We start from the raw sequence: 27739 nt of genomic DNA, 5'->3' as shown, positions 1-27739 counted from the left end.
CAGTTATAATTTGGCATGTACATATTTAATAGAGTGAGTTGTAACGGTTATGTTGTAAAGGTTATGTAATCAAAGAATAGTAAGATGTCAAATATCAGTTGATAATTTTTCATGTGTTTTTCATGTGCTACAGTTTGAAATATTAATGAAACAGATGAGACTCTGTTAACTTTTTAGTTTAAAATCTCACATTTATTTGATGAAATTTACATGCATTACCTTAAAACTTGGTATTTACAGATAAAGGTAATTGTTTAGTTGTGATATATCTAAAAAGGTATACCTTGTGACATTCCTTGCTCTGTCTACTCTTTGATAGGGTAAGAGGTGTTACAAATATAGCATTTTCTGATAATCCAATGATGATGTGATCGTTTGCTTGATCAGGGATATCGCCGGCTAATAGGTCGGTGATCCCGCGACTATAGCCATAATGGGTATACGCGGGACTGTGCCTGATAATGATAACTTTGTGCCGAGACTCATCTTATCCAGGGGAGGGCCAGTTATGCTAATAAACAGGGTGTTGAGGTGTGCGGGCCTTCCTTTCCTAGAGTGGGGCCGCGCTACCCACTCATCAGATCTTGCCACGTGGACCTATTATGTGTTGACAACTCATGCCTTTCTTTGGGCGACCCTTGTGCAGCATCACGTGGACCTATTATGTGTTGAAATTCTCACAGCACCTCGACCCATCAAATGAATAAGTTTTTATTAAACGAGTTTCTTAGGTTCCCGATAATAAGTTTTAAATGAGCAGCCCTAATTTCATGAGTCTCTTATTTCGCAAACCTTTCTAAAAAAACCGCATTTTGTTTCCCGCGGCCCAGTTTCTTTTCTCATTTGAGCCGAAAATGTTGCGTTGCATCGCATCCATTACATTGGATTACGCTGAAGGAGTTCATGATATGCTGTAGTGTTAAATTTTCTTTTGTCGATTTCATCACCGCACTGTGCAACGAAACTCAACAAATTCTTTAGGGAGTGGATTGTGTAAATCTAGCATCAAATTGAGTTCAGCACCAAAGAATACGCATATCTTTTCTTCTCATGGACAATGTGTGCCTTTGAGTGGAAATTTTAATACGATTACTCTATCGTGATGAAAATAACGTTCAAAACTGTACGAAAAATCTATAAAAAGCCTGAAAATTCGGACAGAATAATTTTTTCTAGGGTCGAAACTTGGCCAAACTGCCTTCGACTGTAATCTCATGTTTTCTGTTGTCAGTTTAATCACCGCACGACGCGGCGAAACCCGACGAGTGAGCGAGCAGATTGAATAGAAAATGGAAAAACAAAAAAGACAAAGAGCAACATGCGAGTATCTTGGCCGTCTACCCACGCAGTAACCTATATAAAAGGAAACTTTGAAGTGTCTCGTTTTATTTGGTAAAACTTACAACTTGAAATATGCTCATCTCCTCGATAATCCATGTATCGCGGCTAGGAGCTGCGAGGTTTGAGCGTTGACAATACTAGCAAATGGTTGGAGTCAATTTTCCCTTAAGTGTGGGTTTAACATTTGCACACAAGGATTTTACAGGGCCTTCCTTTCCTCCGTACGTCAAGTTAATGTCAGCGAGCTCGACCTTCTGGCATGGAAAACTACTGCTGCAATTAAGTCGAACAGCTACTGCGGTCGCTGAAGAGCCCCTAATATTCTTGAAGGTGACGTTGGAGATCTTAACTTTTGACGGAAGCTGAAACAAACATCAGAAACGGCAAAGGGTTACAGAAATTTCATGTTGCGGGCAGATTTGTCCACGGACAATGCATTAAGAGACTCTTTCATTTTCATTTCTTTTCGCGTTACCTTTGGATTGCACTGATTCCATGGGCAGTACATTTGATCTATAATGATAGGGTTGCGGACATTTTTCATCATAATATCCTCGAAATGCATATCAGAGGCCATGCCACCATGTAATGCCGGCCATGTCTTAATTCTCACTCCATTGTCGGTGTCATAGAAGGTGCAGTTCCTTACGAAAATTCCAGAGACAAATTCATCAGTGGTCTTCCCTAAACTTCCCACGCTAATGCCATGTCCATGTCCACATCGTACGTTTGTGATCCTTATTTGTTCGCTGGCACCACCAATGGAGATGCAGTCATCGCCGGTGGCAATATTTGAATTAATAATGTTGATCCCGTTTGAATGCCCGATGTGAATTCCATCTGTATTGACGCTATCTCCTGGTGCAGTGATCGTGAAGCGATCGAAAGTAAGGTTTTTGCCACCTAGAAGATTGACATGGAAATTCTTACTATCGAGCGATGTTACGTCCTGAACTACGCTGTTGGTGATGAAGTCAAACCGCAAGCTCTGGCGTGTTTTTAAAGGGACAAGAAGCACATAAAGGAAACGTTATTAATCATCTTACAAAGCAGTATGATACATGCACAATATACGATTCAATTAAACTTACAACTGGAAGTCTCTTGCATTTTGGATTTCGACCGCAGTTATTTTGCTTCCAAGCCACTTGCCCTTGTCCGTCGAAGGTTCCACCACCGGATAATTTGAATTGATCAATGTATGCAAAAGTAATCCAGCTGTCCTTGGCATAACTGCTAGGGTTTATCGGTGCCAATAAGGTTCCTTGGACTTGAAGCTCCATGGCTCCCTTGCATGGACCATTTAAGTCAGTTAAACCTATGGAATATGTTCCTTTGGGTACTACAACTATGTTGGAACCCTTTGCTGAACAAGCCTCTTTCCACGCGCCCAATAATGCCTGAAAAGGAAAAAAAAAAGGGAGATGAAAGTTCAGTTAAAATGAGGTATAAGAAAATCACGGCGAAATTAAAAATTAGGAATCGTCAGCACACCTTGCTAATATCTGACTTGCCATCGGCTTTACCACCATAATTTTTCACATCAAATACGGCAGATTGAACTCTACCAGCAAAAACAAACAATAATAGCAAAGATGTCAGGGAAAAATACGTCTCCAGGGTCGTCATCTTCATGAAGCCTTTTCTTTTCTAAGTTCTTTCGTAAAATGCGCGGCAAATTAGAATGGATTTCTCCTTGTTTGCAAAAGCTTTTATATCTAAGCAATTATCTAAAGTTACCGGATTTTATAACGGAGGGAAGTTATTTACTTGTAACTTTTGTTCTATTATTGGAAATTGTTTTGTCGCTTTTTAATAAAAAGCATAACAGAGAAATACCGACTAACGTCTAACCTATAAGTAGATATTGTCTTGTTTTTCATTCGTTTGCAGCAAAACTTATCTTTACGTCTAAGCCTTTCATACTGATATAGCGATTTCTTACTTGTTCATGACAAGCACCCTCCAACGCCAATAGTAGATTTTCATTTGTCTCGCACCGTGCAATATTCCAAAATATTGCATAAAAAAAATAGAATTCACATAAGTAGAAATCGCATGCACTTTTTATGAGCCGCGTCACGTTTCCTTTTAAAGAAAAGGAAACGGAGCAACGATTAATCGTGACACATACTCACAGTGACTTCCTTTCTTGAAGAGATTTTAAGTGATGATGCTTGAGTAGATCCTAAATCATAGCACGGGTAGATTTATTCGCTTCACAGAATATTCTATTTTCATAAAATTAGTGCCATGTACCTTCTAAATTCATAATCGGTCCTTGAATCTTTTGAAAATTGCCCTTAGCATGCAATAAAAAAAAAATTTAAAGACATTAAAAAAACCTAATGAGAAAATGTATTTTTCACCGAAGAGATTTCAACGCCTCAATATGTCGTGTAGTGACACAAAGTGAGCTAAAATGAAAAGCAAAATAGGCGACGCACATATTCACGGGGTTCGACAATATGTCGATGTGATAGAGCTTGTGCATTTTTTATTCCAAAACTTTGAGCTTATTGACCAACGAGCACCCGGGCTAGCTTGGTGATGCAGTCAGAAAATAGAGCTGTGCTGTTATTGGTTAAACCTGCAAGAATGAGAACGTGAGGTGATGGGTGCCCACGGCAGCCACTCCGACGCTCAACTCAATAAGCCTGAAGAGAAAAGCGAGAGAAAGGAATTGCTCATAACTTGAACAGTATAAAAGAACATCGTACCTTTGCCTCTCTGGTCGTTCTCCTTTAATACTGTAAGAAGACAAAGATAAATATAGCATTTTCTGATAATCCAATGATGATGTGATCGTTTGCTTGATCAGGGATATCGCCGGCTAATAGGTCGGTGATCCCGCGACTATAGCCATAATGGGTATACGCGGGACTGTGCCTGATAATGATAACTTTGTGCTGAGACTCATCTTATCCAGGGGAGGGCCAGTTATGCTAATAAACAGGGTGTTGAGGTGTGCGGGCCTTCCTTTCCTAGAGTGGGGCCGCGCTACCCACTCATCAGATCTTGCCACGTGGACCTATTATGTGTTGACAACTCATGCCTTTCTTTGGGCGACCCTTGTGCAGCATCACGTGGACCTATTATGTGTTGAAATTCTCACAGCACCTCGACCCATCAAATGAATAAGTTTTTATTAAACGAGTTTCTTAGGTTCCCGATAATAAGTTTTAAATGAGCAGCCCTAATTTCATGAGTCTCTTATTTCGCAAACCTTTCTAAAAAAACCGCATTTTGTTTCCCGCGGCCCAGTTTCTTTTCTCATTTGAGCCGAAAATGTTGCGTTGCATCGCATCCATTACATTGGATTACGCTGAAGGAGTTCATGATATGCTGTAGTGTTAAATTTTCTTTTGTCGATGTAACACCCCTTACCCGTCTATAAAATAACTTAGTAAAGGATGCCACATACTATACTATATGCAATGACATATGTGGACTTAAGATAGCTTTGACCTTATAAATTGTTCTTTAGTTTGTTTAAATGCATGTTGATTCACAAAATAATTTTATATGGAGAAACCGCAAAAGTCTCCCCTGTTTATTAGCAATTATCCCTGTGAAAACTAGTCATAAAATTTCAATAGTTACTCATTTCACACTATTAAAACCACAAATAGAACATAATAACGTAAAATAGTAAACACATTTATTTATATTCATACTATTTACAATACTCATTTACAGACTCTTGGTAGACTATTAATGTACATGCCAACCATAAACAACCTCTGTACAAATCTTGTGACTGACTGGTTATGATGATGTCTCTGTGCTGATGCAGAACCAGACCTCCTAACTGTTGCTTCCTCTATCTATTACCTGCGCATGGAAAAGTCCAATGCGCTGAGCTTATGCCCAGTGGGTGAATAACAACATATATACTCATTCACATATAATAGGAATAATCATCACATATATAATGAAATCATGTTATATAAAAGCACATAAATATTTTATGTGTCAGTGGACAAATCAGGTCACTACATTTTATAGCAGTAAGATTATTCATATTTTTGTAACCATCTTGTATGCATGCTAGCAAAGCATTAACAAGTCATATAATTAAATCTTAGCCCCTATAAACTCTTCACAGGATCATTTAGCTAGATAAGGGAAACTGTATCTGTATAGCACAAAGTGCCAAACTGTATGGCCCGGGGGCCGAATGTTGTGCCTGTATGGCTAAAAAGCCGGGAAACTGTATGACACATAATGTGTCGATAAGATCATATCATGTAGCCCATTAGGGCGCAGTACTGCTAAACTGTATATGGCATGCCATACCCTTATGCTATCTATGACTCCCACTAAGGTTTACTAGGGCCAAGAATACATATGTACATGTTAAAGATTTATTGGTATCAAACTTATTCATTTAGATGCATACCCTGTTGAAACAAGCAAATATGTCAATAAAAAGGAGTCCTTAGGAGCATACATATGTGTGTAATAGACCATCTTCATTCATGAACACAATATTCAGTCATGAACATATTACTATTTCATCAAGAACATGTATGCAAATTTTTAGTCTATTAAGCTAGCACGTGCATAAAGCAGGCATGTCAAGCTAGCATGTGCATAATTTGGCCACAAAGCTAGCATGTCAATCTCTTTTAGGTCAATATTTACAATTAGGTTTGTTTCTGCCTGAGATTGTATCACATTTTTAAGTAGCTTGTGGACATAATTAGACTCACCTTTCTTCATGAACTTTGTGTATTTATGTCTTAGCTTTCTAACAAGATATATTACATCTAATTCTGACCTTTCTAACTTAAGTTATGAATTTTTCTTTGCAAGCTGCTCAATCAGGTCCTAGCCAGTACAGTTTTGGTATCTGTTTTTAATCTAACAAAACCTATCATATGCATACATTTGCATACAGATTCAATCTTAACTTTCTTGTACAAAGTTTTAGGTATACTTTTCAGGGTTCATTTGGCACTGGTTTTAATTCATTTCATTGAGTAAATCATTAGTTATGGTCTAGGAGATACATGCTGCTCCGGATGCACAATTCCCTGTGACCAGCTTAGGTTCACTAGCCATTTTCACATAATTAGCTACAGATTCAGAATTTGATCACTTCATGAAAGTTTTAGATTTGTGTCTTAGCTTTCATTTGGTATATGTTAGGCTTAATTTCAATGATTACACAATAAGTTATGAGGCTTCTAACACAGACTGTCCTGTTGGAACCTATTCTGCCAGTTTTCTGTTTTTGGCTTCCATGTTGTATCTATGTACTTTAAACCTTCCAATCATCATTTCAACATTCATATTACATATCCATACAATCAAAGCAACATTTCCAGCAAGTAAAATCAACCCCTAATTTCACTTATTCATGACAGAATCAAAGGAAAACATAAAGTCATACAAACACCAAACCTTTTGTAAATTCTTTTCAAAATCTTTAGGTACACCTTAGTTACTCTTTTTCCTTGCCTTTCCCCTTTGATGTACCTTCCTCCCTTTGAGTTTGTTCTTTACAAAGAATAAGAAAAACAGGAGCTTTAATTCATTTAACAACATATAATTAATTGAAACATGAAAGAATATGTTTACCTAACCTAGTTTTCAATTTCATCACTTACCACTTAAGCACCTTAACTTCTCTCTTTCTTTCCTCCCTTTCTATGGTTTCCTTGCTGGTTATGACACTTAAGAACAGATTTTGTGTGAGTGAAAACTTTGTCTTTTTGGAGAAATATGGTGGAGATGAAAGATAAGAAAGCAAAAGCCTTTTTCTCTTTCCTTTTGGTGTAGCCACGGCAAGGATGGAGCAATTGAAGACAACTTTCCATTTCATGCTTAGTCATGCATGGCTAGGTGTCAAATGGTGGGTTAGGTGTAAATGTAGAAAAAGGTGGAGGGCAAACTTGGAATTTTACTTTTAAACTTTCCATATTCACACTTTCACCTACTAAACTTTTCCACATGTTTCAATTTAGTTTTTAAACTTTCAATATTCATAGATTGACCTACTAAACTTACATTTTTAACATTTAGAAGTTCATTTCATTTAAGCAAGCACGTCGGTTTTAGTAAGCACCTCAAGCTAGCACGTCGGGAAACCCTTAAGCACCTCCCGATAGCAACTTGATTCCGACCTGCTTATCGCATTAGATGCTTTATTTTAAGATATATCTGTTTTCTTATTTGAATTCAGTTATTATAGCTTCAAGATATTAAAATACTATTAGTGGTCATTCTTATTTTAACTCTATCTGTGCATGTATAACTCTATATGAAATGCAAGTTGGACCTCTAAACACAACTTTTAGTGCTCTATCTATAAACCAATTGTGAGTCAAATGGCTATGGATAAGCTAACACCTCCCCTAATTAGCTCGAGGTTAAGCTAGCACCTTCCCTGAAGCTAGTTATTCTAACGTCGGAATGGTACAATTGAAAGCTAATGGTTGCTCTATTTCTATCTGCAGGTTTTGGAATGTTACAGTCGATTTCATCACCGCACTGTGCAACGAAACTCAACAAATTCTTTAGGGAGTGGATTGTGTAAATCTAGCATCAAATTGAGTTAAGCACCAAAGAATACGCATATCTTTTCTTCTCATGGACAATGTGTGCCTTTGAGTGGAAATTTTAATACGATTACTCTATCGTGATGAAAATAACGTTCAAAACTGTACGAAAAATCTATAAAAAGCCTGAAAATTCGGACAGAATAATTTTTTCTAGGGTCGAAACTTGGCCAAACTGCCTTCGACTGTAATCTCATGTTTTCTGTTGTCAGTTTAATCACCGCACGACGCGGCGAAACCCGACGAGTGAGCGAGCAGATTGAATAGAAAATGGAAAAACAAAAAAGACAAAGAGCAACATGCGAGTATCTTGGCCGTCTACCCACGCAGTAACCTATATAAAAGGAAACTTTGAAGTGTCTCGTTTTATTTGGTAAAACTTACAACTTGAAATATGCTCATCTCCTCGATAATCCATGTATCGCGGCTAGGAGCTGCGAGGTTTGAGCGTTGACAATACTAGCAAATGGTTGGAGTCAATTTTCCCTTAAGTGTGGGTTTAACATTTGCACACAAGGATTTTACAGGGCCTTCCTTTCCTCCGTACGTCAAGTTAATGTCAGCGAGCTCGACCTTCTGGCATGGAAAACTGCTGCTGCAATTAAGTCGAACAGCTACTGCGGTCGCTGAAGAGCCCCTAATATTCTTGAAGGTGACGTTGGAGATCTTAACTTTTGACGGAAGCTGAAACAAACATCAGAAACGGCAAAGGGTTACAGAAATTTCATGTTGCGGGCAGATTTGTCCACGGACAATGCATTAAGAGACTCTTTCATTTTCATTTCTTTTCGCGTTACCTTTGGATTGCACTGATTCCATGGGCAGTACATTTGATCTATAATGATAGGGTTGCGGACATTTTTCATCATAATATCCTCGAAATGCATATCAGAGGCCATGCCACCATGTAATGCCGGCCATGTCTTAATTCTCACTCCATTGTCGGTGTCATAGAAGGTGCAGTTCCTTACGAAAATTCCAGAGACAAATTCATCAGTGGTCTTCCCTAAACTTCCCACGCTAATGCCATGTCCATGTCCACATCGTACGTTTGTGATCCTTATTTGTTCGCTGGCACCACCAATGGAGATGCAGTCATCGCCGGTGGCAATATTTGAATTAATAATGTTGATCCTGTTTGAATGCCCGATGTGAATTCCATCTGTATTGACGCTATCTCCTAGTGCAGTGATCGTGAAGCGATCGAAAGTAAGGTTTTTGCCACCTAGAAGATTGACATGGAAATTCTTACTATCGAGCGATGTTACGTCCTGAACTACGCTGTTGGTGATGAAGTCAAACCGCAAGCTCTGGCGTGTTTTTAAAGGGACAAGAAGCACATAAAGGAAACGTTATTAATCATCTTACAAAGCAGTATGATACATGCACAATATACGATTCAATTAAACTTACAACTGGAAGTCTCTTGCATTTTGGATTTCGACCGCAGTTATTTTGCTTCCAAGCCACTTGCCCTTGTCCGTCGAAGGTTCCACCACCGGATAATTTGAATTGATCAATGTATGCAAAAGTAATCCAGCTGTCCTTGGCATAACTGCTAGGGTTTATCGGTGCCAATAAGGTTCCTTGGACTTGAAGCTCCATGGCTCCCTTGCATGGACCATTTAAGTCAGTTAAACCTATGGAATATGTTCCTTTGGGTACTACAACTATGTTGGAACCCTTTGCTGAACAAGCCTCTTTCCACGCGCCCAATAATGCCTGAAAAGGAAAAAAAAAAGGGAGATGAAAGTTCAGTTAAAATGAGGTATAAGAAAATCACGGCGAAATTAAAAATTAGGAATCGTCAGCACACCTTGCTAATATCTGACTTGCCATCGGCTTTACCACCATAATTGTTCACATCAAATACGGCAGATTGAACTCTACCAGCAAAAACAAACAATAATAGCAAAGATGTCAGGGAAAAATACGTCTCCAGGGTCGTCATCTTCATGAAGCCTTTTCTTTTCTAAGTTCTTTCGTAAAATGCGCGGCAAATTAGAATGGATTTCTCCTTGTTTGCAAAAGCTTTTATATCTAAGCAATTATCTAAAGTTACCGGATTTTATAACGGAGGGAAGTTATTTACTTGTAACTTTTGTTCTATTATTGGAAATTGTTTTGTCGCTTTTTAATAAAAAGCATAACAGAGAAATACCGACTAACGTCTAACCTATAAGTAGATATTGTCTTGTTTTTCATTCGTTTGCAGCAAAACTTATCTTTACGTCTAAGCCTTTCATACTGATATAGCGATTTCTTACTTGTTCATGACAAGCACCCTCCAACGCCAATAGTAGATTTTCATTTGTCTCGCACCGTGCAATATTCCAAAATATTGCATAAAAAAAATAGAATTCACATAAGTAGAAATCGCATGCACTTTTTATGAGCCGCGTCACGTTTCCTTTTAAAGAAAAGGAAACGGAGCAACGATTAATCGTGACACATACTCACAGTGACTTCCTTTCTTGAAGAGATTTTAAGTGATGATGCTTGAGTAGATCCTAAATCATAGCACGGGTAGATTTATTCGCTTCACAGAATATTCTATTTTCATAAAATTAGTGCCATGTACCTTCTAAATTCATAATCGGTCCTTGAATCTTTTGAAAATTGCCCTTAGCATGCAATAAAAAAAAAATTTAAAGACGTTAAAAAAACCTAATGAGAAAATGTATTTTTCACCGAAGAGATTTCAACGCCTCAATATGTCGTGCAGTGACACAAAGTGAGCTAAAATGAAAAGCAAAATAGGCGACGCACATATTCACGGGGTTCGACAATATGTCGATGTGATAGAGCTTGTGCATTTTTTATTCCAAAACTTTGAGCTTATTGACCAACGAGCACCCGGGCTAGCTTGGTGATGCAGTCGGAAAATAGAGCTGTGCTGTTATTGGTTAAACCTGCAAGAATGAGAACGTGAGGTGATGGGTGCCCACGGCAGCCACTCCGACGCTCAACTCAATAAGCCTGAAGAGAAAAGCGAGAGAAAGGAATTGCTCATAACTTGAACAGTATAAAAGAACATCGTACCTTTGCCTCTCTGGTCGTTCTCCTTTAATACTGTAAGAAGACAGAGATAAATATAGCATTTTCTGATAATCCAATGATGATGTGATCGTTTGCTTGATCAGGGATATCGCCGGCTAATAGGTCGGTGATCCCGCGACTATAGCCATAATGGGTATACGCGGGACTGTGCCTGATAATGATAACTTTGTGCCGAGACTCATCTTATCCAGGGGAGGGCCAGTTATGCTAATAAACAGGGTGTTGAGGTGTGCGGGCCTTCCTTTCCTAGAGTGGGGCCGCGCTACCCACTCATCAGATCTTGCCACGTGGACCTATTATGTGTTGACAACTCATGCCTTTCTTTGGGCGACCCTTGTGCAGCATCACGTGGACCTATTATGTGTTGAAATTCTCACAGCACCTCGACCCATCAAATGAATAAGTTTTTATTAAACGAGTTTCTTAGGTTCCCGATAATAAGTTTTAAATGAGCAGCCCTAATTTCATGAGTCTCTTATTTCGCAAACCTTTCTAAAAAAACCGCATTTTGTTTCCCGCGGCCCAGTTTCTTTTCTCATTTGAGCCGAAAATGTTGCGTTGCATCGCATCCATTACATTGGATTACGCTGAAGGAGTTCATGATATGCTGTAGTGTTAAATTTTCTTTTGTCGATTTCATCACCGCACTGTGCAACGAAACTCAACAAATTCTTTAGGGAGTGGATTGTGTAAATCTAGCATCAAATTGAGTTCAGCACCAAAGAATACGCATATCTTTTCTTCTCATGGACAATGTGTGCCTTTGAGTGGAAATTTTAATACGATTACTCTATCGTGATGAAAATAACGTTCAAAACTGTACGAAAAATCTATAAAAAGCCTGAAAATTCGGACAGAATAATTTTTTCTAGGGTCGAAACTTGGCCAAACTGCCTTCGACTGTAATCTCATGTTTTCTGTTGTCAGTTTAATCACCGCACGACGCGGCGAAACCCGACGAGTGAGCGAGCAGATTGAATAGAAAATGGAAAAACAAAAAAGACAAAGAGCAACATGCGAGTATCTTGGCCGTCTACCCACGCAGTAACCTATATAAAAGGAAACTTTGAAGTGTCTCGTTTTATTTGGTAAAACTTACAACTTGAAATATGCTCATCTCCTCGATAATCCATGTATCGCGGCTAGGAGCTGCGAGGTTTGAGCGTTGACAATACTAGCAAATGGTTGGAGTCAATTTTCCCTTAAGTGTGGGTTTAACATTTGCACACAAGGATTTTACAGGGCCTTCCTTTCCTCCGTACGTCAAGTTAATGTCAGCGAGCTCGACCTTCTGGCATGGAAAACTGCTGCTGCAATTAAGTCGAACAGCTACTGCGGTCGCTGAAGAGCCCCTAATATTCTTGAAGGTGACGTTGGAGATCTTAACTTTTGACGGAAGCTGAAACAAACATCAGAAACGGCAAAGGGTTACAGAAATTTCATGTTGCGGGCAGATTTGTCCACGGACAATGCATTAAGAGACTCTTTCATTTTCATTTCTTTTCGCGTTACCTTTGGATTGCACTGATTCCATGGGCAGTACATTTGATCTATAATGATAGGGTTGCGGACATTTTTCATCATAATATCCTCGAAATGCATATCAGAGGCCATGCCACCATGTAATGCCGGCCATGTCTTAATTCTCACTCCATTGTCGGTGTCATAGAAGGTGCAGTTCCTTACGAAAATTCCAGAGACAAATTCATCAGTGGTCTTCCCTAAACTTCCCACGCTAATGCCATGTCCATGTCCACATCGTACGTTTGTGATCCTTATTTGTTCGCTGGCACCACCAATGGAGATGCAGTCATCGCCGGTGGCAATATTTGAATTAATAATGTTGATCCCGTTTGAATGCCCGATGTGAATTCCATCTGTATTGACGCTATCTCCTGGTGCAGTGATCGTGAAGCGATCGAAAGTAAGGTTTTTGCCACCTAGAAGATTGACATGGAAATTCTTACTATCGAGCGATGTTACGTCCTGAACTACGCTGTTGGTGATGAAGTCAAACCGCAAGCTCTGGCGTGTTTTTAAAGGGACAAGAAGCACATAAAGGAAACGTTATTAATCATCTTACAAAGCAGTATGATACATGCACAATATACGATTCAATTAAACTTACAACTGGAAGTCTCTTGCATTTTTGGATTTCGACCGCAGTTATTTTGCTTCCAAGCCACTTGCCCTTGTCCGTCGAAGGTTCCACCACCGGATAATTTGAATTGATCAATGTATGCAAAAGTAATCCAGCTGTCCTTGGCATAACTGCTAGGGTTTATCGGTGCCAATAAGGTTCCTTGGACTTGAAGCTCCATGGCTCCCTTGCATGGACCATTTAAGTCAGTTAAACCTATGGAATATGTTCCTTTGGGTACTACAACTATGTTGGAACCCTTTGCTGAACAAGCCTCTTTCCACGCGCCCAATAATGCCTGAAAAAAATACCCGGCTAGTTCAGACATCGGAGTTCCTACCGTCAAGTCGGTGGAATTTTGAATGTCAGAGTTTCCCTGAAGGGTAGAGTGAAGGTTTTCTAAAATGTTTTTATATGTTTTAAGTTTTTGATTTGAAAAGGAAATGAGTTTTTAAGAGAAAAGGCTAAGGAAGATTTTCCCACTTTCGGCCCCCTAAAGTTAAAGTTCGGCTGCCGAAAGTACCCCACGTTCGGCCCCCTAAACTTAAGGTTCAGCCCCCTAAAGTGGTGAGGTGTTGCATGGAGCTTTGGCCACCCAACGTGAAGCGGTGGTGCACTTTTAAAGGTGCTTTTGGCCGACTAAGGAGGTGCTTAGGCTCTCCTTTGGTTCAGGAACTTGCTCATGCTTTCTCTCAATGATCTTCCATAGTTTTACATCAAATCTTTCAAAGAAAAGTAGGTTTTAAGTGAGTTAAAGGGAGTTTTGAGAAGTTGTGGAGTTTAGGAGCTTGTGAAGCTTGAATCTCCATCTCTTCAAGTTAGGAGTCACGCCAGCCTTTGTTCTTCAATAGGTAAGTGTGAATCCTTGGTTTTAATTATGTTTTAAATGAGTTTGATGAGGGGAAAGGGGAGTTGTGCATGTGTATGCATGAGTTGTGCATATTAGGGTGTATGGATCCTATGCTTTGTTTGTGGTTGTTGTGTGTTATTTGTTGGAGTTTTAATGTGTTTAAGACTCCTATATGCATGATTAAGTGTTTAGAGTATGTTTGGAGAGGTTGGATGCATGTTTGGAGGGTTGAAGTTCGGATGGCAGGCGTTCTTGTGCACGAAACTGAGTTCTGGATGAACCCAGGTTCGGCCCCCGAAAGTCCAAGTTAGGCCGCCGAACATGCCTGACTTTCGTCTCTGGAGGAAACATTCGGCCGCCGAAGGTGCTGCCGAAGGTGCCCTGTCCAGCTTTCCTTTGCTTGTTTTGCATGCATGTTTTGAGGTGTTTTAAGGGGTCTTAAGGGGAGATGTTTAGAGGTATGTTAGAGTATGTTGGTCCCTCACTTGAGTCCATCTGTGTAGGCACAGAACAGAGGAACCAGAGAGAGCAGCAGTGAGTGTTGCTTCAGAGTTTGCAGAGTTAGCCCAGGGTTAGCCAAGCATTGGCTAGAGGTGAGTAGAACTAAACTTAATCTTTTATTAAAGAAACATAATGCTTTAGCATAGTTCATGCATCATGAATGCTATGATATGTATTAGGGTGATTGCATTAGAATCACGAATGTGAAGCATTGCATATTATGTGATCAGAGATTAGGTGGACCCAGGCGACTCCAATAGCCTAAGCTTCGGCTCCTGTCATTGTGTCAGGTCAGTTGGGCAATTACTTGTTGGAATGCCCTGTGTAGCTCCTTTGGGGGGCCAGTGTTGACAGAGGGTATTTTTGGGGTCATGTCTACCTTAGTGGGGATTGGACCAAGGCGACTTCAATAGCCCGTCGAGGGAGTTTTGGGGTCATGTCTAATCCAAGATATATTGAGATGCTTGTGTTGTGATGCATTTTCATATATAGTGCGTATGAATGAACTGTTTTCAATGTTTCTACTCACTGGGCTTTAGAAGCTCATCCCTTTCCCTTAATCCCAGTTTTGCAGGTACAGGGTTAGCTGGGAAGTCAGAAGCATCAGAGTGTTGGCTTCAGTATGTTTGTGTATAGCATAGTGTGGACATGATGTATGTAAAAGGATATATGTAAAGTAATGTAATAGTTAGTCAGTTAAGGTATAAATGTATTAGAATGTGCTTTTGCCTTTTGTCTATAGTATGTTTCATCCCTTGTATATGCATGTATCCTGTTTTCAGTTTAATGATGAGCAATGAGTCAAACCAGGCTTAATAACATGTTGTGTTTCGAAAACCCAGTGAATTATAACTGTGAGGGAAGACAGGGATTACTTCCTTTGACCCAAGACCAGTGCAATAGGAAAGACCAGGTTTGATTCCTGTGATCCACAGAGTAGACCACTAGAGAAGACCAGGTTTGATTCCTGTGACTCTATGGTAACCAAGTTAACTTATGATATGCTGACCCTTACAGAGTGGGTTCTATGCTGCAGAGCGCATAGGGTATGGAGGTTACTTGGTAAAGCATCACTGGTGTATTATAGATAGCCAGAGGGCTAGTTCAGATTAGTATATCTGAGCATTTGGTTCATATGTGTAACAGCCCGGCCCCGTACGACCGGCCCTGTTACCGCTCACAGCCCGTTACACCTCCTGGGGGCGGCCACTGTGAGCAGCTCTTAACATCCCTTCACCCTCACGGGTTCCAGGCAGGATTTGTCCCTCGGGGGAGCCAGTACGGCCCGCCCTAGCCCGAGTGGATTTGGCCCAAATTTCCCTTTGGAAATTAGGTCGCCTCCCCCACTGCTCGAACCCTTGACCTCCCACTTTAAGGGAATAGTCTGGTGAGAGTGAGTACCAATTCTTAACCCTTGACCTCCCACTTTAAGGGAATAGTCTGGTGAGAGTGAGTACCAATTCTTAAGAATTGGTACTCACTCTCACCAGACTATTCCCTTAAAGTGGGAGGTCAAGGGTTCGAGCAGTGGGGGAGGCGACCTAATTTCCAAAGGGAAATTTGGGCCAAATCCACTCGGGCTAGGGCGGGCCGTACTGGCTCCCCCGAGGGACAAATCCTGCCTGGAACCCGTGAGGGTGAAGGGATGTTAAGAGCTGCTCACAGTGGCCGCCCCCAGGAGGTGTAACGGGCTGTGAGCGGTAACAGGGCCGGTCGTACGGGGCCGGGCTGTTACATAAAAAGGCGCCTTTTTATGTAACAGCCCGGCCCCGTACGACCGGCCCTGTTACCGCTCACAGCCCGTTACACCTCCTGGGGGCGGCCACTGTGAGCAGCTCTTAACATCCCTTCACCCTCACGGGTTCCAGGCAGGATTTGTCCCTCGGGGGAGCCAGTACGGCCCGCCCTAGCCCGAGTGGATTTGGCCCAATTCCTTCCTCTGGGAATTAGGTCGCCTCCCCCACTGCTCGAACCCTTGACCTCCCACTTTAAGGGAATAGTCTGGTGAGAGTGAGTACCAATTCTTCTACTTACTGTAACAGCCCGGAAACCGGTACCCTCTTTGTAACGGCCCAAACTGCTCGACACTAGGATCCAGATCGGCTTAAGGCCGCCGGGACCCGTAGTAAGCCTGCTATGAACTCTGTGTACCTGTTAAAATCCCATACATGATCCGACTGGACTATTACTTTTTAAAACTTGTCTTTAAAACTACCAGACTTAACCTTTAAAACACTGTCCTATAGGTCCAACCATATGAACCAAATGCTCAGATATACTAATCTGAACTAGCCCTCTGGCTATCTATAATACACCAGTGATGCTTTACCAAGTAACCTCCATACCCTATGCGCTCTGCAGCATAGAACCCACTCTGTAAGGGTCAGCATATCATAAGTTAATTTGGTTACCATAGAGTCACAGGAATCAAACCTGGTCTTCTCTAGTGGTCTACTCTGTGGATCACAGGAATCAAACCTGGTCTTTCCTATTGCACTGGTCTTGGGTCAAAGGAAGTAATCCCTGTCTTCCCTCACAGTTATAATTCACTGGGTTTTCGAAACACAACATGTTATTAAGCCTGGTTTGACTCATTGCTCATCATTAAACTGAAAACAGGATACATGCATATACAAGGGATGAAACATACTATAGACAAAAGGCAAAAGCACATTCTAATACATTTATACCTTAACTGACTAACTATTACATTACTTTACATATATCCTTTGACATACATCATGTCCACACTATGCTATACACAAACATACTGAAGCCAACACTCTGATGCTTCTGACTTCCCAGCTAACCCTGTACCTGCAAAACTGGGATTAAGGGAAAGGGATGAGCTTCTAAAGCCCAGTGAGTAGAAACATTGAAAACAGTTCATTCATACGCACTATATATGAAAATGCATCACAACACAAGCATCTCAATATATCTTGGATTAGACATGACCCCAAAACTCCCTCGACGGGCTATTGAAGTCGCCTTGGTCCAATCCCCACTAAGGTAGACATGACCCCAAAAATACCCTCTGTCAACACTGGCCCCCCAAAGGAGCTACACAGGGCATTCCAACAAGTAATTGCCCAACTGACCTGACACAATGACAGGAGCCGAAGCTTAGGCTATTGGAGTCGCCTGGGTCCACCTAATCTCTGATCACATAATATGCAATGCTTCACATTCGTGATTCTAATGCAATCACCCTAATACATATCATAGCATTCATGATGCATGAACTATGCTAAAGCATTATGTTTCTTTAATAAAAGATTAAGTTTAGTTCTACTCACCTCTAGCCAATGCTTGGCTAACCCTGGGCTAACTCTGCAAACTCTGAAGCAACACTCACTGCTGCTCTCTCTGGTTCCTCTGTTCTGTGCCTACACAGATGGACTCAAGTGAGGGACCAACATACTCTAACATACCTCTAAACATCTCCCCTTAAGACCCCTTAAAACACCTCAAAACATGCATGCAAAACAAGCAAAGGAAAGCTGGACAGGGCACCTTCGGCAGCACCTTCGGCGGCCGAATGTTTCCTCCAGAGACGAAAGTCAGGCATGTTCGGCGGCCTAACTTGGACTTTCGGGGGCCGAACCTGGGTTCATCCAGAACTCAGTTTCGTGCACAAGAACGCCTGCCATCCGAACTTCAACCCTCCAAACATGCATCCAACCTCTCCAAACATACTCTAAACACTTAATCATGCATATAGGAGTCTTAAACACATTAAAACTCCAACAAATAACACACAACAACCACAAACAAAGCATAGGATCCATACACCCTAATATGCACAACTCATGCATACACATGCACAACTCCTCTTTCCCCTCATCAAACTCATTTAAAACATAATTAAAACCAAGGATTCACACTTACCTATTGAAGAACAAAGGCTGGCGTGACTCCTAACTTGAAGAGATGGAGATTCAAGCTTCACAAGCTCCTAAACTCCACAACTTCTCAAAACTCCCTTTAACTCACTTAAAACCTACTTTTCTTTGAAAGATTTGATGTAAAACTATGGAAGATCATTGAGAGAAAGCATGAGCAAGTTCCTGAACCAAAGGAGAGCCTAAGCACCTCCTTAGTCGGCCAAAAGCACCTTTAAAAGTGCACCACCGCTTCACGTTGGGTGGCCAAAGCTCCATGCAACACCTCACCACTTTAGGGGGCCGAACCTTAAGTTTAGGGGGCCGAACGTGGGGTACTTTCGGCAGCCGAACTTTAACTTTAGGGGGCCGAAAGTGGGAAAATCTTCCTTAGCCTTTTCTCTTAAAAACTCATTTCCTTTTCAAATCAAAAACTTAAAACATATAAAAACATTTTAGAAAACCTTCACTCTACCCTTCAGGGAAACTCTGACATTCAAAATTCCACCGGACGGTAGGAACTCCGATGTCTGAACTAGCCGGGTATTACAATCTTCCCCCCTTACAAAACATTCGTCCTCGAATGTTAAAAACAAACAGATAAGCAAGTAAAGCCTATCACGTCTCTCTAAAGAGAGAATCTATACCTCTATTCTCCTGATCTGAGTTTATACTCATAACCTTTTTCTGAACTCCACAGCTTTCGCTGCGCTACTCTGATCCTTATTCTTCTTTTCTTTCTCTTAACTAAACTAATCTCTTTGTGAAAACTCTCACTTTTAATTCTTAACAGATACAAATCTGTAATGATACCAATCCGTAATCACACTGGAATCACAACCAGTTTCCACTAACAGTTCCAATAGATCATCAATCTTTTCTACCAATCTGTATTACCAACCTTGTAATACTGATCCTTGCCCGCCTTTCTTCTTCTTTACTAAACTGACTTAATCTCTAACTCTCAACAGGTATTGCTCCAATCTGTACTCTGATCATACCAATCTGTAATCCAATCTTCTTTGATTAGAACAGTTAGTAGATCAATCAATCCTATCTAGGAACACCTGTAATTGCTTAGTAGTGACCCTGTTAACTGTAAACAGTTATAACAAAATCTCAAGAGTCTATCCTTCGTTTTCCACAACAACACTGGAGTATTCCAGGGTGAGGTACTAAGTCGGATAAAATCTTTATCTACTAAGCTCTCTATACTATTCTGACTATTCTCTTTCTGTAGATGCCATCCTGTTAGAGTAAAAGGAAAGAAATGGTTCCGCGTCCAGATACCACTCCTATTCTCAACTCTAACTCTCTAACAGATGGAAAACCTGACAGATCATCTGGAAAACATCTAGAACTCTCTCTCTAGTAAAGGGTACTGAGGTTGATTCCCTGTCCTGACAAACTTGCTCACAAGAGTTAGAACCCTCTGACAACTTTTCCTGTATAACGATGAGCCTGCGGGACTGATATCAACTTCTAGGCATCTATACTGTACTCTATTCCTCTATACTCTGTCCTTTTTAAGGACTAACTATTGATCCATCCTGAGCTCTAAACTCTCCTACCTTGTCTCTGCGGACACAGGTAGTACTATGAGTAGCTAGCCAATCCGCCCTAGGTTGACATCATCAGTCACCCCTAGAACCATAAGGTCAGCTGGATCGCATCGCCTACTCTGTATAAACTCTGAACTAAACTGACTGACTCTGCATCAGATGGATCATATTCAGGTCTACTGACCCTGAGAAAAACACTCTAAGCCCAGAAGTCATCAAATCCACTCTATCAATGGCTCATAAACAACAAGGAAAGTGAAACACTGGGTCCAAAACAAACAGCATACACATCTGAACACTTCCAAGTGAACGCATCTGACGTCACCATGTATGATGTGTTTGCCTCCTACTGAGTCAGGGTGAAGATCCAAGCTAAAACTAATGGAACTTCCCTCGGGAATTTACTGAAGAAAAGGCTCTCCCTTCTTCCTCAGCCTCACCACCATCTAATCCCAGACTAACTCTAGTCTCTTTCTGAACTTACCTTCCTTTTCTTTTCCTCTTACTCTGACCCATCTTATCCTTCTACTTATTCATACTTACTGTTACTCTTTTTACTTCTTGTTCTATTTTCTGCCTTATTTACTCTTCTTCTTCTTGAGAAATCAATTCTCACTATGCCTAGGTTTATGAAAACCTGAGATCCGAACATCTCATAATAACTCTCTCTTTAACTCTTCTTTGAAATTCTATCTATTTATCTTTTACTTCGATTACAACAAAAGACATCCTATCAGAATCCTCAAAACACATCAGAACATTTATAACAAAATGAACATACCTGGCACTACTGGGTCTGATGTGGCTGCCTCCTGTTGAACAACTCTACTTAAAAATGTCCGCTGAGACTGAGCTATCCAAGGTGCAGTACGACACTCACGAACTACATGTCCCTCCTGACCACACCTAAAACATGCTGTTGTCCCTGCAAGACAAACTCCCTTATGCAGCCTTCCACACCTCTCACATCTAAAGCTATCCCTATTAGAACTCGAACCCAACCCTGACTTTAACTTATTCCAAAACTCCCTCTTCTTTGACCCTTTAAGGCCTCTGACTTTCTTTTTCCCCCTTTTAGCAGCTGTACTCAAAATAGAGGGGTCAACTTCTCCTGAACTAGAGATCCTGGCATCCTTATTCTGGGTATCATCTACAGACTCTTCGTCCATATTCACTTGCACTCCTATATCCTTTCTTTGCACATCTAATTCTATCTCTCTCCTTACATCCATTCTTTCCCTGTTTTCCTCAAAAGATCCTTCAGATGGGTCTGATTCCACAGAATAACTAGTTCCACTCATCCTAGTTCTCCTGAATAACAACACATCAAGAAACAAACATTAGCACACATGTTCATATGAAAACACATGAATTTACAATATATACATGCATTACATAGCATAACATTAATAAGCATGAGTATTCCACATCAGCATGCAAAACAACTTCCTATCTTAGTGGACATGATTTTACTTATTGTGTTTTGCCTTACTATGACCTCTAGACCAACCTCTTTCCGATGTAAAACATCGTACTAATGAGGAACCAGGCTCTGATACCAACTGTAACAGCCCGGAAACCGGTACCCTCTTTGTAACGGCCCAAACTGCTCGACACTAGGATCCAGATCGGCTTAAGGCCGCCGGGACCCGTAGTAAGCCTGCTATGAACTCTGTGTACCTGTTAAAATCCCATACATGATCCGACTGGACTATTACTTTTTAAAACTTGTCTTTAAAACTACCAGACTTAACCTTTAAAACACTGTCCTATAGGTCCAACCATATGAACCAAATGCTCAGATATACTAATCTGAACTAGCCCTCTGGCTATCTATAATACACTAGTGATGCTTTACCAAGTAACCTCCATACCCTATGCGCTCTGCAGCATAGAACCCACTCTGTAAGGGTCAGCATATCATAAGTTAATTTGGTTACCATAGAGTCACAGGAATCAAACCTGGTCTTCTCTAGTGGTCTACTCTGTGGATCACAGGAATCAAACCTGGTCTTTCCTATTGCACTGGTCTTGGGTCAAAGGAAGTAATCCCTGTCTTCCCTCACAGTTATAATTCACTGGGTTTTCGAAACACAACATGTTATTAAGCCTGGTTTGACTCATTGCTCATCATTAAACTGAAAACAGGATACATGCATATACAAGGGATGAAACATACTATAGACAAAAGGCAAAAGCACATTCTAATACATTTATACCTTAACTGACTAACTATTACATTACTTTACATATATCCTTTGACATACATCATGTCCACACTATGCTATACACAAACATACTGAAGCCAACACTCTGATGCTTCTGACTTCCCAGCTAACCCTGTACCTGCAAAACTGGGATTAAGGGAAAGGGATGAGCTTCTAAAGCCCAGTGAGTAGAAACATTGAAAACAGTTCATTCATACGCACTATATATGAAAATGCATCACAACACAAGCATCTCAATATATCTTGGATTAGACATGACCCCAAAACTCCCTCGACGGGCTATTGAAGTCGCCTTGGTCCAATCCCCACTAAGGTAGACATGACCCCAAAAATACCCTCTGTCAACACTGGCCCCCCAAAGGAGCTACACAGGGCATTCCAACAAGTAATTGCCCAACTGACCTGACACAATGACAGGAGCCGAAGCTTAGGCTATTGGAGTCGCCTGGGTCCACCTAATCTCTGATCACATAATATGCAATGCTTCACATTCGTGATTCTAATGCAATCACCCTAATACATATCATAGCATTCATGATGCATGAACTATGCTAAAGCATTATGTTTCTTTAATAAAAGATTAAGTTTAGTTCTACTCACCTCTAGCCAATGCTTGGCTAACCCTGGGCTAACTCTGCAAACTCTGAAGCAACACTCACTGCTGCTCTCTCTGGTTCCTCTGTTCTGTGCCTACACAGATGGACTCAAGTGAGGGACCAACATACTCTAACATACCTCTAAACATCTCCCCTTAAGACCCCTTAAAACACCTCAAAACATGCATGCAAAACAAGCAAAGGAAAGCTGGACAGGGCACCTTCGGCAGCACCTTCGGCGGCCGAATGTTTCCTCCAGAGACGAAAGTCAGGCATGTTCGGCGGCCTAACTTGGACTTTCGGGGGCCGAACCTGGGTTCATCCAGAACTCAGTTTCGTGCACAAGAACGCCTGCCATCCGAACTTCAACCCTCCAAACATGCATCCAACCTCTCCAAACATACTCTAAACACTTAATCATGCATATAGGAGTCTTAAACACATTAAAACTCCAACAAATAACACACAACAACCACAAACAAAGCATAGGATCCATACACCCTAATATGCACAACTCATGCATACACATGCACAACTCCTCTTTCCCCTCATCAAACTCATTTAAAACATAATTAAAACCAAGGATTCACACTTACCTATTGAAGAACAAAGGCTGGCGTGACTCCTAACTTGAAGAGATGGAGATTCAAGCTTCACAAGCTCCTAAACTCCACAACTTCTCAAAACTCCCTTTAACTCACTTAAAACCTACTTTTCTTTGAAAGATTTGATGTAAAACTATGGAAGATCATTGAGAGAAAGCATGAGCAAGTTCCTGAACCAAAGGAGAGCCTAAGCACCTCCTTAGTCGGCCAAAAGCACCTTTAAAAGTGCACCACCGCTTCACGTTGGGTGGCCAAAGCTCCATGCAACACCTCACCACTTTAGGGGGCCGAACCTTAAGTTTAGGGGGCCGAACGTGGGGTACTTTCGGCAGCCGAACTTTAACTTTAGGGGGCCGAAAGTGGGAAAATCTTCCTTAGCCTTTTCTCTTAAAAACTCATTTCCTTTTCAAATCAAAAACTTAAAACATATAAAAACATTTTAGAAAACCTTCACTCTACCCTTCAGGGAAACTCTGACATTCAAAATTCCACCGGACGGTAGGAACTCCGATGTCTGAACTAGCCGGGTATTACAATCTTCCCCCCTTACAAAACATTCGTCCTCGAATGTTAAAAACAAACAGATAAGCAAGTAAAGCCTATCACGTCTCTCTAAAGAGAGAATCTATACCTCTATTCTCCTGATCTGAGTTTATACTCATAACCTTTTTCTGAACTCCACAGCTTTCGCTGCGCTACTCTGATCCTTATTCTTCTTTTCTTTCTCTTAACTAAACTAATCTCTTTGTGAAAACTCTCACTTTTAATTCTTAACAGATACAAATCTGTAATGATACCAATCCGTAATCACACTGGAATCACAACCAGTTTCCACTAACAGTTCCAATAGATCATCAATCTTTTCTACCAATCTGTATTACCAACCTTGTAATACTGATCCTTGCCCGCCTTTCTTCTTCTTTACTAAACTGACTTAATCTCTAACTCTCAACAGGTATTGCTCCAATCTGTACTCTGATCATACCAATCTGTAATCCAATCTTCTTTGATTAGAACAGTTAGTAGATCAATCAATCCTATCTAGGAACACCTGTAATTGCTTAGTAGTGACCCTGTTAACTGTAAACAGTTATAACAAAATCTCAAGAGTCTATCCTTCGTTTTCCACAACAACACTGGAGTATTCCAGGGTGAGGTACTAAGTCGGATAAAATCTTTATCTACTAAGCTCTCTATACTATTCTGACTATTCTCTTTCTGTAGATGCCATCCTGTTAGAGTAAAAGGAAAGAAATGGTTCCGCGTCCAGATACCACTCCTATTCTCAACTCTAACTCTCTAACAGATGGAAAACCTGACAGATCATCTGGAAAACATCTAGAACTCTCTCTCTAGTAAAGGGTACTGAGGTTGATTCCCTGTCCTGACAAACTTGCTCACAAGAGTTAGAACCCTCTGACAACTTTTCCTGTATAACGATGAGCCTGCGGGACTGATAACGTTGGAGATCTTAACTTTTGACGGAAGCTGAAACAAACATCAGAAACGGCAAAGGGTTACAGAAATTTCATGTTGCGGGCAGATTTGTCCACGGACAATGCATTAAGAGACTCTTTCATTTTCATTTCTTTTCGCGTTACCTTTGGATTGCACTGATTCCATGGGCAGTACATTTGATCTATAATGATAGGGTTGCAGACATTTTTCATCATAATATCCTCGAAATGCATATCAGAGGCCATGCCACCATGTAATGCCGGCCATGTCTTAATTCTCACTCCATTGTCGGTGTCATAGAAGGTGCAGTTCCTTACGAAAATTCCAGAGACAAATTCATCAGTGGTCTTCCCTAAACTTCCCACGCTAATGCCATGTCCATGTCCACATCGTACGTTTGTGATCCTTATTTGTTCGCTGGCACCACCAATGGAGATGCAGTCATCGCCGGTGGCAATATTTGAATTAATAATGTTGATCCCGTTTGAATGCCCGATGTGAATTCCATCTGTATTGACGCTATCTCCTGGTGCAGTGATCGTGAAGCGATCGAAAGTAAGGTTTTTGCCACCTAGAAGATTGACATGGAAATTCTTACTATCGAGCAATGTTACGTCCTGAACTACGCTGTTGGTGATGAAGTCAAACCGCAAGCTCTGGCGTGTTTTTAAAGGGACAAGAAGCACATAAAGGAAACGTTATTAATCATCTTACAAAGCAGTATGATACATGCACAATATACGATTCAATTAAACTTACAACTGGAAGTCTCTTGCATTTTGGATTTCGACCGCAGTTATTTTGCTTCCAAGCCACTTGCCCTTGTCCGTCGAAGGTTCCACCACCGGATAATTTGAATTGATCAATGTATGCAAAAGTAATCCAGCTGTCCTTGGCATAACTGCTAGGGTTTATCGGTGCCAATAAGGTTCCTTGGACTTGAAGCTCCATGGCTCCCTTGCATGGACCATTTAAGTCAGTTAAACCTATGGAATATGTTCCTTTGGGTACTACAACTATGTTGGAACCCTTTGCTGAACAAGCCTCTTTCCACGCGCCCAATAATGCCTGAAAAGGAAAAAAAAAAGGGAGATGAAAGTTCAGTTAAAATGAGGTATAAGAAAATCACGGCGAAATTAAAAATTAGGAATCGTCAGCACACCTTGCTAATATCTGACTTGCCATCGGCTTTACCACCATAATTTTTCACATCAAATACGGCAGATTGAACTCTACCAGCAAAAACAAACAATAATAGCAAAGATGTCAGGGAAAAATACGTCTCCAGGGTCGTCATCTTCATGAAGCCTTTTCTTTTCTAAGTTCTTTCGTAAAATGCGCGGCAAATTAGAATGGATTTCTCCTTGTTTGCAAAAGCTTTTATATCTAAGCAATTATCTAAAGTTACCGGATTTTATAACGGAGGGAAGTTATTTACTTGTAACTTTTGTTCTATTATTGGAAATTGTTTTGTCGCTTTTTAATAAAAAGCATAACAGAGAAATACCGACTAACGTCTAACCTATAAGTAGATATTGTCTTGTTTTTCATTCGTTTGCAGCAAAACTTATCTTTACGTCTAAGCCTTTCATACTGATATAGCGATTTCTTACTTGTTCATGACAAGCACCCTCCAACGCCAATAGTAGATTTTCATTTGTCTCGCACCGTGCAATATTCCAAAATATTGCATAAAAAAAATAGAATTCACATAAGTAGAAATCGCATGCACTTTTTATGAGCCGCGTCACGTTTCCTTTTAAAGAAAAGGAAACGGAGCAACGATTAATCGTGACACATACTCACAGTGACTTCCTTTCTTGAAGAGATTTTAAGTGATGATGCTTGAGTAGATCCTAAATCATAGCACGGGTAGATTTATTCGCTTCACAGAATATTCTATTTTCATAAAATTAGTGCCATGTACCTTCTAAATTCATAATCGGTCCTTGAATCTTTTGAAAATTGCCCATAGCATGCAATAAAAAAAAATTTAAAGACGTTAAAAAAACCTAATGAGAAAATGTATTTTTCACCGAAGAGATTTCAACGCCTCAATATGTCGTGCAGTGACACAAAGTGAGCTAAAATGAAAAGCAAAATAGGCGACGCACATATTCACGGGGTTCGACAATATGTCGATGTGATAGAGCTTGTGCATTTTTTATTCCAAAACTTTGAGCTTATTGACCAACGAGCACCCGGGCTAGCTTGGTGATGCAGTCGGAAAATAGAGCTGTGCTGTTATTGGTTAAACCTGCAAGAATGAGAACGTGAGGTGATGGGTGCCCACGGCAGCCACTCCGACGCTCAACTCAATAAGCCTGAAGAGAAAAGCGAGAGAAAGGAATTGCTCATAACTTGAACAGTATAAAAGAACATCGTACCTTTGCCTCTCTGGTCGTTCTCCTTTAATACTGTAAGAAGACAGAGATAAATATAGCATTTTCTGATAATCCAATGATGATGTGATCGTTTGCTTGATCAGGGATATCGCCGGCTAATAGGTCGGTGATCCCGCGACTATAGCCATAATGGGTATACGCGGGACTGTGCCTGATAATGATAACTTTGTGCCGAGACTCATCTTATCCAGGGGAGGGCCAGTTATGCTAATAAACAGGGTGTTGAGGTGTGCGGGCCTTCCTTTCCTAGAGTGGGGCCGCGCTACCCACTCATCAGATCTTGCCACGTGGACCTATTATGTGTTGACAACTCATGCCTTTCTTTGGGCGACCCTTGTTCAGCATCACGTGGACCTATTATGTGTTGAAATTCTCACAGCACCTCGACCCATCAAATGAATAAGTTTTTATTAAACGAGTTTCTTAGGTTCCCGATAATAAGTTTTAAATGAGCAGCCCTAATTTCATGAGTCTCTTATTTCGCAAACCTTTCTAAAAAAACCGCATTTTGTTTCCCGCGGCCCAGTTTCTTTTCTCATTTGA

General features: G+C 40.7%; 4 protein-coding genes across 4 annotated transcripts; all 4 read right to left on the bottom strand.

Annotated features, from left to right (window-relative positions):
• Window positions 1–1632: 1632 nt before the first annotated feature.
• Window positions 1633–12100, bottom strand: LOC122722439. The gene is made up of 10 exons (XM_043953137.1): window positions 12067–12100; window positions 11904–12000; window positions 9724–9793; window positions 9321–9629; window positions 8705–9217; window positions 8433–8591; window positions 8129–8241; window positions 2836–2905; window positions 2433–2741; window positions 1633–2362 (listed from the first exon to the last, which is right to left on the bottom strand). Exons 1-10 carry the CDS (start codon window positions 12098–12100, stop codon window positions 1733–1735), a joined length of 2304 nt encoding a protein of 767 aa, XP_043809072.1. The 3' UTR covers window positions 1633–1732.
• On the bottom strand, window positions 11011–13435 carry LOC122722438 (exopolygalacturonase-like). Its single transcript, XM_043953136.1, has 2 exons — window positions 13096–13435; window positions 11011–13027 (listed from the first exon to the last, which is right to left on the bottom strand). The coding sequence occupies exons 1-2, from the start codon at window positions 13433–13435 to the stop codon at window positions 12396–12398; spliced, it is 972 nt and encodes a 323-aa protein (XP_043809071.1). The 3' UTR covers window positions 11011–12395.
• Window positions 13436–17788: 4353 nt separating this feature from the next.
• Window positions 17789–21187, bottom strand: LOC122722545. Its single transcript, XM_043953648.1, has 2 exons — window positions 20686–21187; window positions 17789–17847 (listed from the first exon to the last, which is right to left on the bottom strand). The coding sequence occupies exons 1-2, from the start codon at window positions 21134–21136 to the stop codon at window positions 17813–17815; spliced, it is 486 nt and encodes a 161-aa protein (XP_043809583.1). The 5' UTR covers window positions 21137–21187; the 3' UTR covers window positions 17789–17812.
• A 3663-nt stretch (window positions 21188–24850) lies between these two features.
• On the bottom strand, window positions 24851–26088 carry LOC122722437 (polygalacturonase-like). The gene is made up of 3 exons (XM_043953135.1): window positions 25954–26088; window positions 25551–25859; window positions 24851–25447 (listed from the first exon to the last, which is right to left on the bottom strand). The coding sequence occupies exons 1-3, from the start codon at window positions 26086–26088 to the stop codon at window positions 24851–24853; spliced, it is 1041 nt and encodes a 346-aa protein (XP_043809070.1).
• Between the last annotated feature and the right edge of the window lie 1651 nt (window positions 26089–27739).

The sequence above is a fragment of the Manihot esculenta genome, chromosome 18, assembly GCF_001659605.2.
Source record: "Manihot esculenta cultivar AM560-2 chromosome 18, M.esculenta_v8, whole genome shotgun sequence".
Classification (NCBI taxonomy): Eukaryota; Viridiplantae; Streptophyta; class Magnoliopsida; order Malpighiales; family Euphorbiaceae; genus Manihot; species Manihot esculenta.
This window is presented reverse-complemented; position numbering and strand designations above follow the sequence as displayed.

Excerpts from the sequence above, each read along its gene's own strand:
- LOC122722439 (XM_043953137.1), bottom strand. The coding sequence starts at position 12,100 with ATGGATTATCGAGGAGATGAGCATATTTCAAGTT. Across the intron at positions 12,001-12,066 it reads AGATGAGCATATTTCAAGTT|ACGGCCAAGATACTCGCATG; the intron begins GTAAGTTTTACC and ends CTGCGTGGGTAG. Across the intron at positions 9,630-9,723 it reads GCAAGTCAGATATTAGCAAG|GCATTATTGGGCGCGTGGAA; the intron begins GTGTGCTGACGA and ends TTTCCTTTTCAG.
- LOC122722438 (XM_043953136.1), bottom strand. The coding sequence starts at position 13,435 with ATGTCTGAACTAGCCGGGTATTTTTTTCAGGCATTATTGGGCGCGTGG. Across the intron at positions 13,028-13,095 it reads AATGCAAGAGACTTCCAGTT|TTTATGTGCTTCTTGTCCCT; the intron begins GTAAGTTTAATT and ends AATAACGTTTCC.
- LOC122722545 (XM_043953648.1), bottom strand. The coding sequence starts at position 21,136 with ATGGATGTAAGGAGAGAGATAGAATTAGATGTGCAAAGAAAGGATATA. Across the intron at positions 17,848-20,685 it reads ATCAGACCCAGTAGTGCCAG|GCACAGAACAGAGGAACCAG; the intron begins GTATGTTCATTT and ends CCATCTGTGTAG.
- LOC122722437 (XM_043953135.1), bottom strand. The coding sequence starts at position 26,088 with ATGACGACCCTGGAGACGTATTTTTCCCTGACATCTTTGCTATTATTG. Across the intron at positions 25,860-25,953 it reads GCAAGTCAGATATTAGCAAG|GCATTATTGGGCGCGTGGAA; the intron begins GTGTGCTGACGA and ends TTTCCTTTTCAG. Across the intron at positions 25,448-25,550 it reads AATGCAAGAGACTTCCAGTT|AGCTTGCGGTTTGACTTCAT; the intron begins GTAAGTTTAATT and ends AAAACACGCCAG.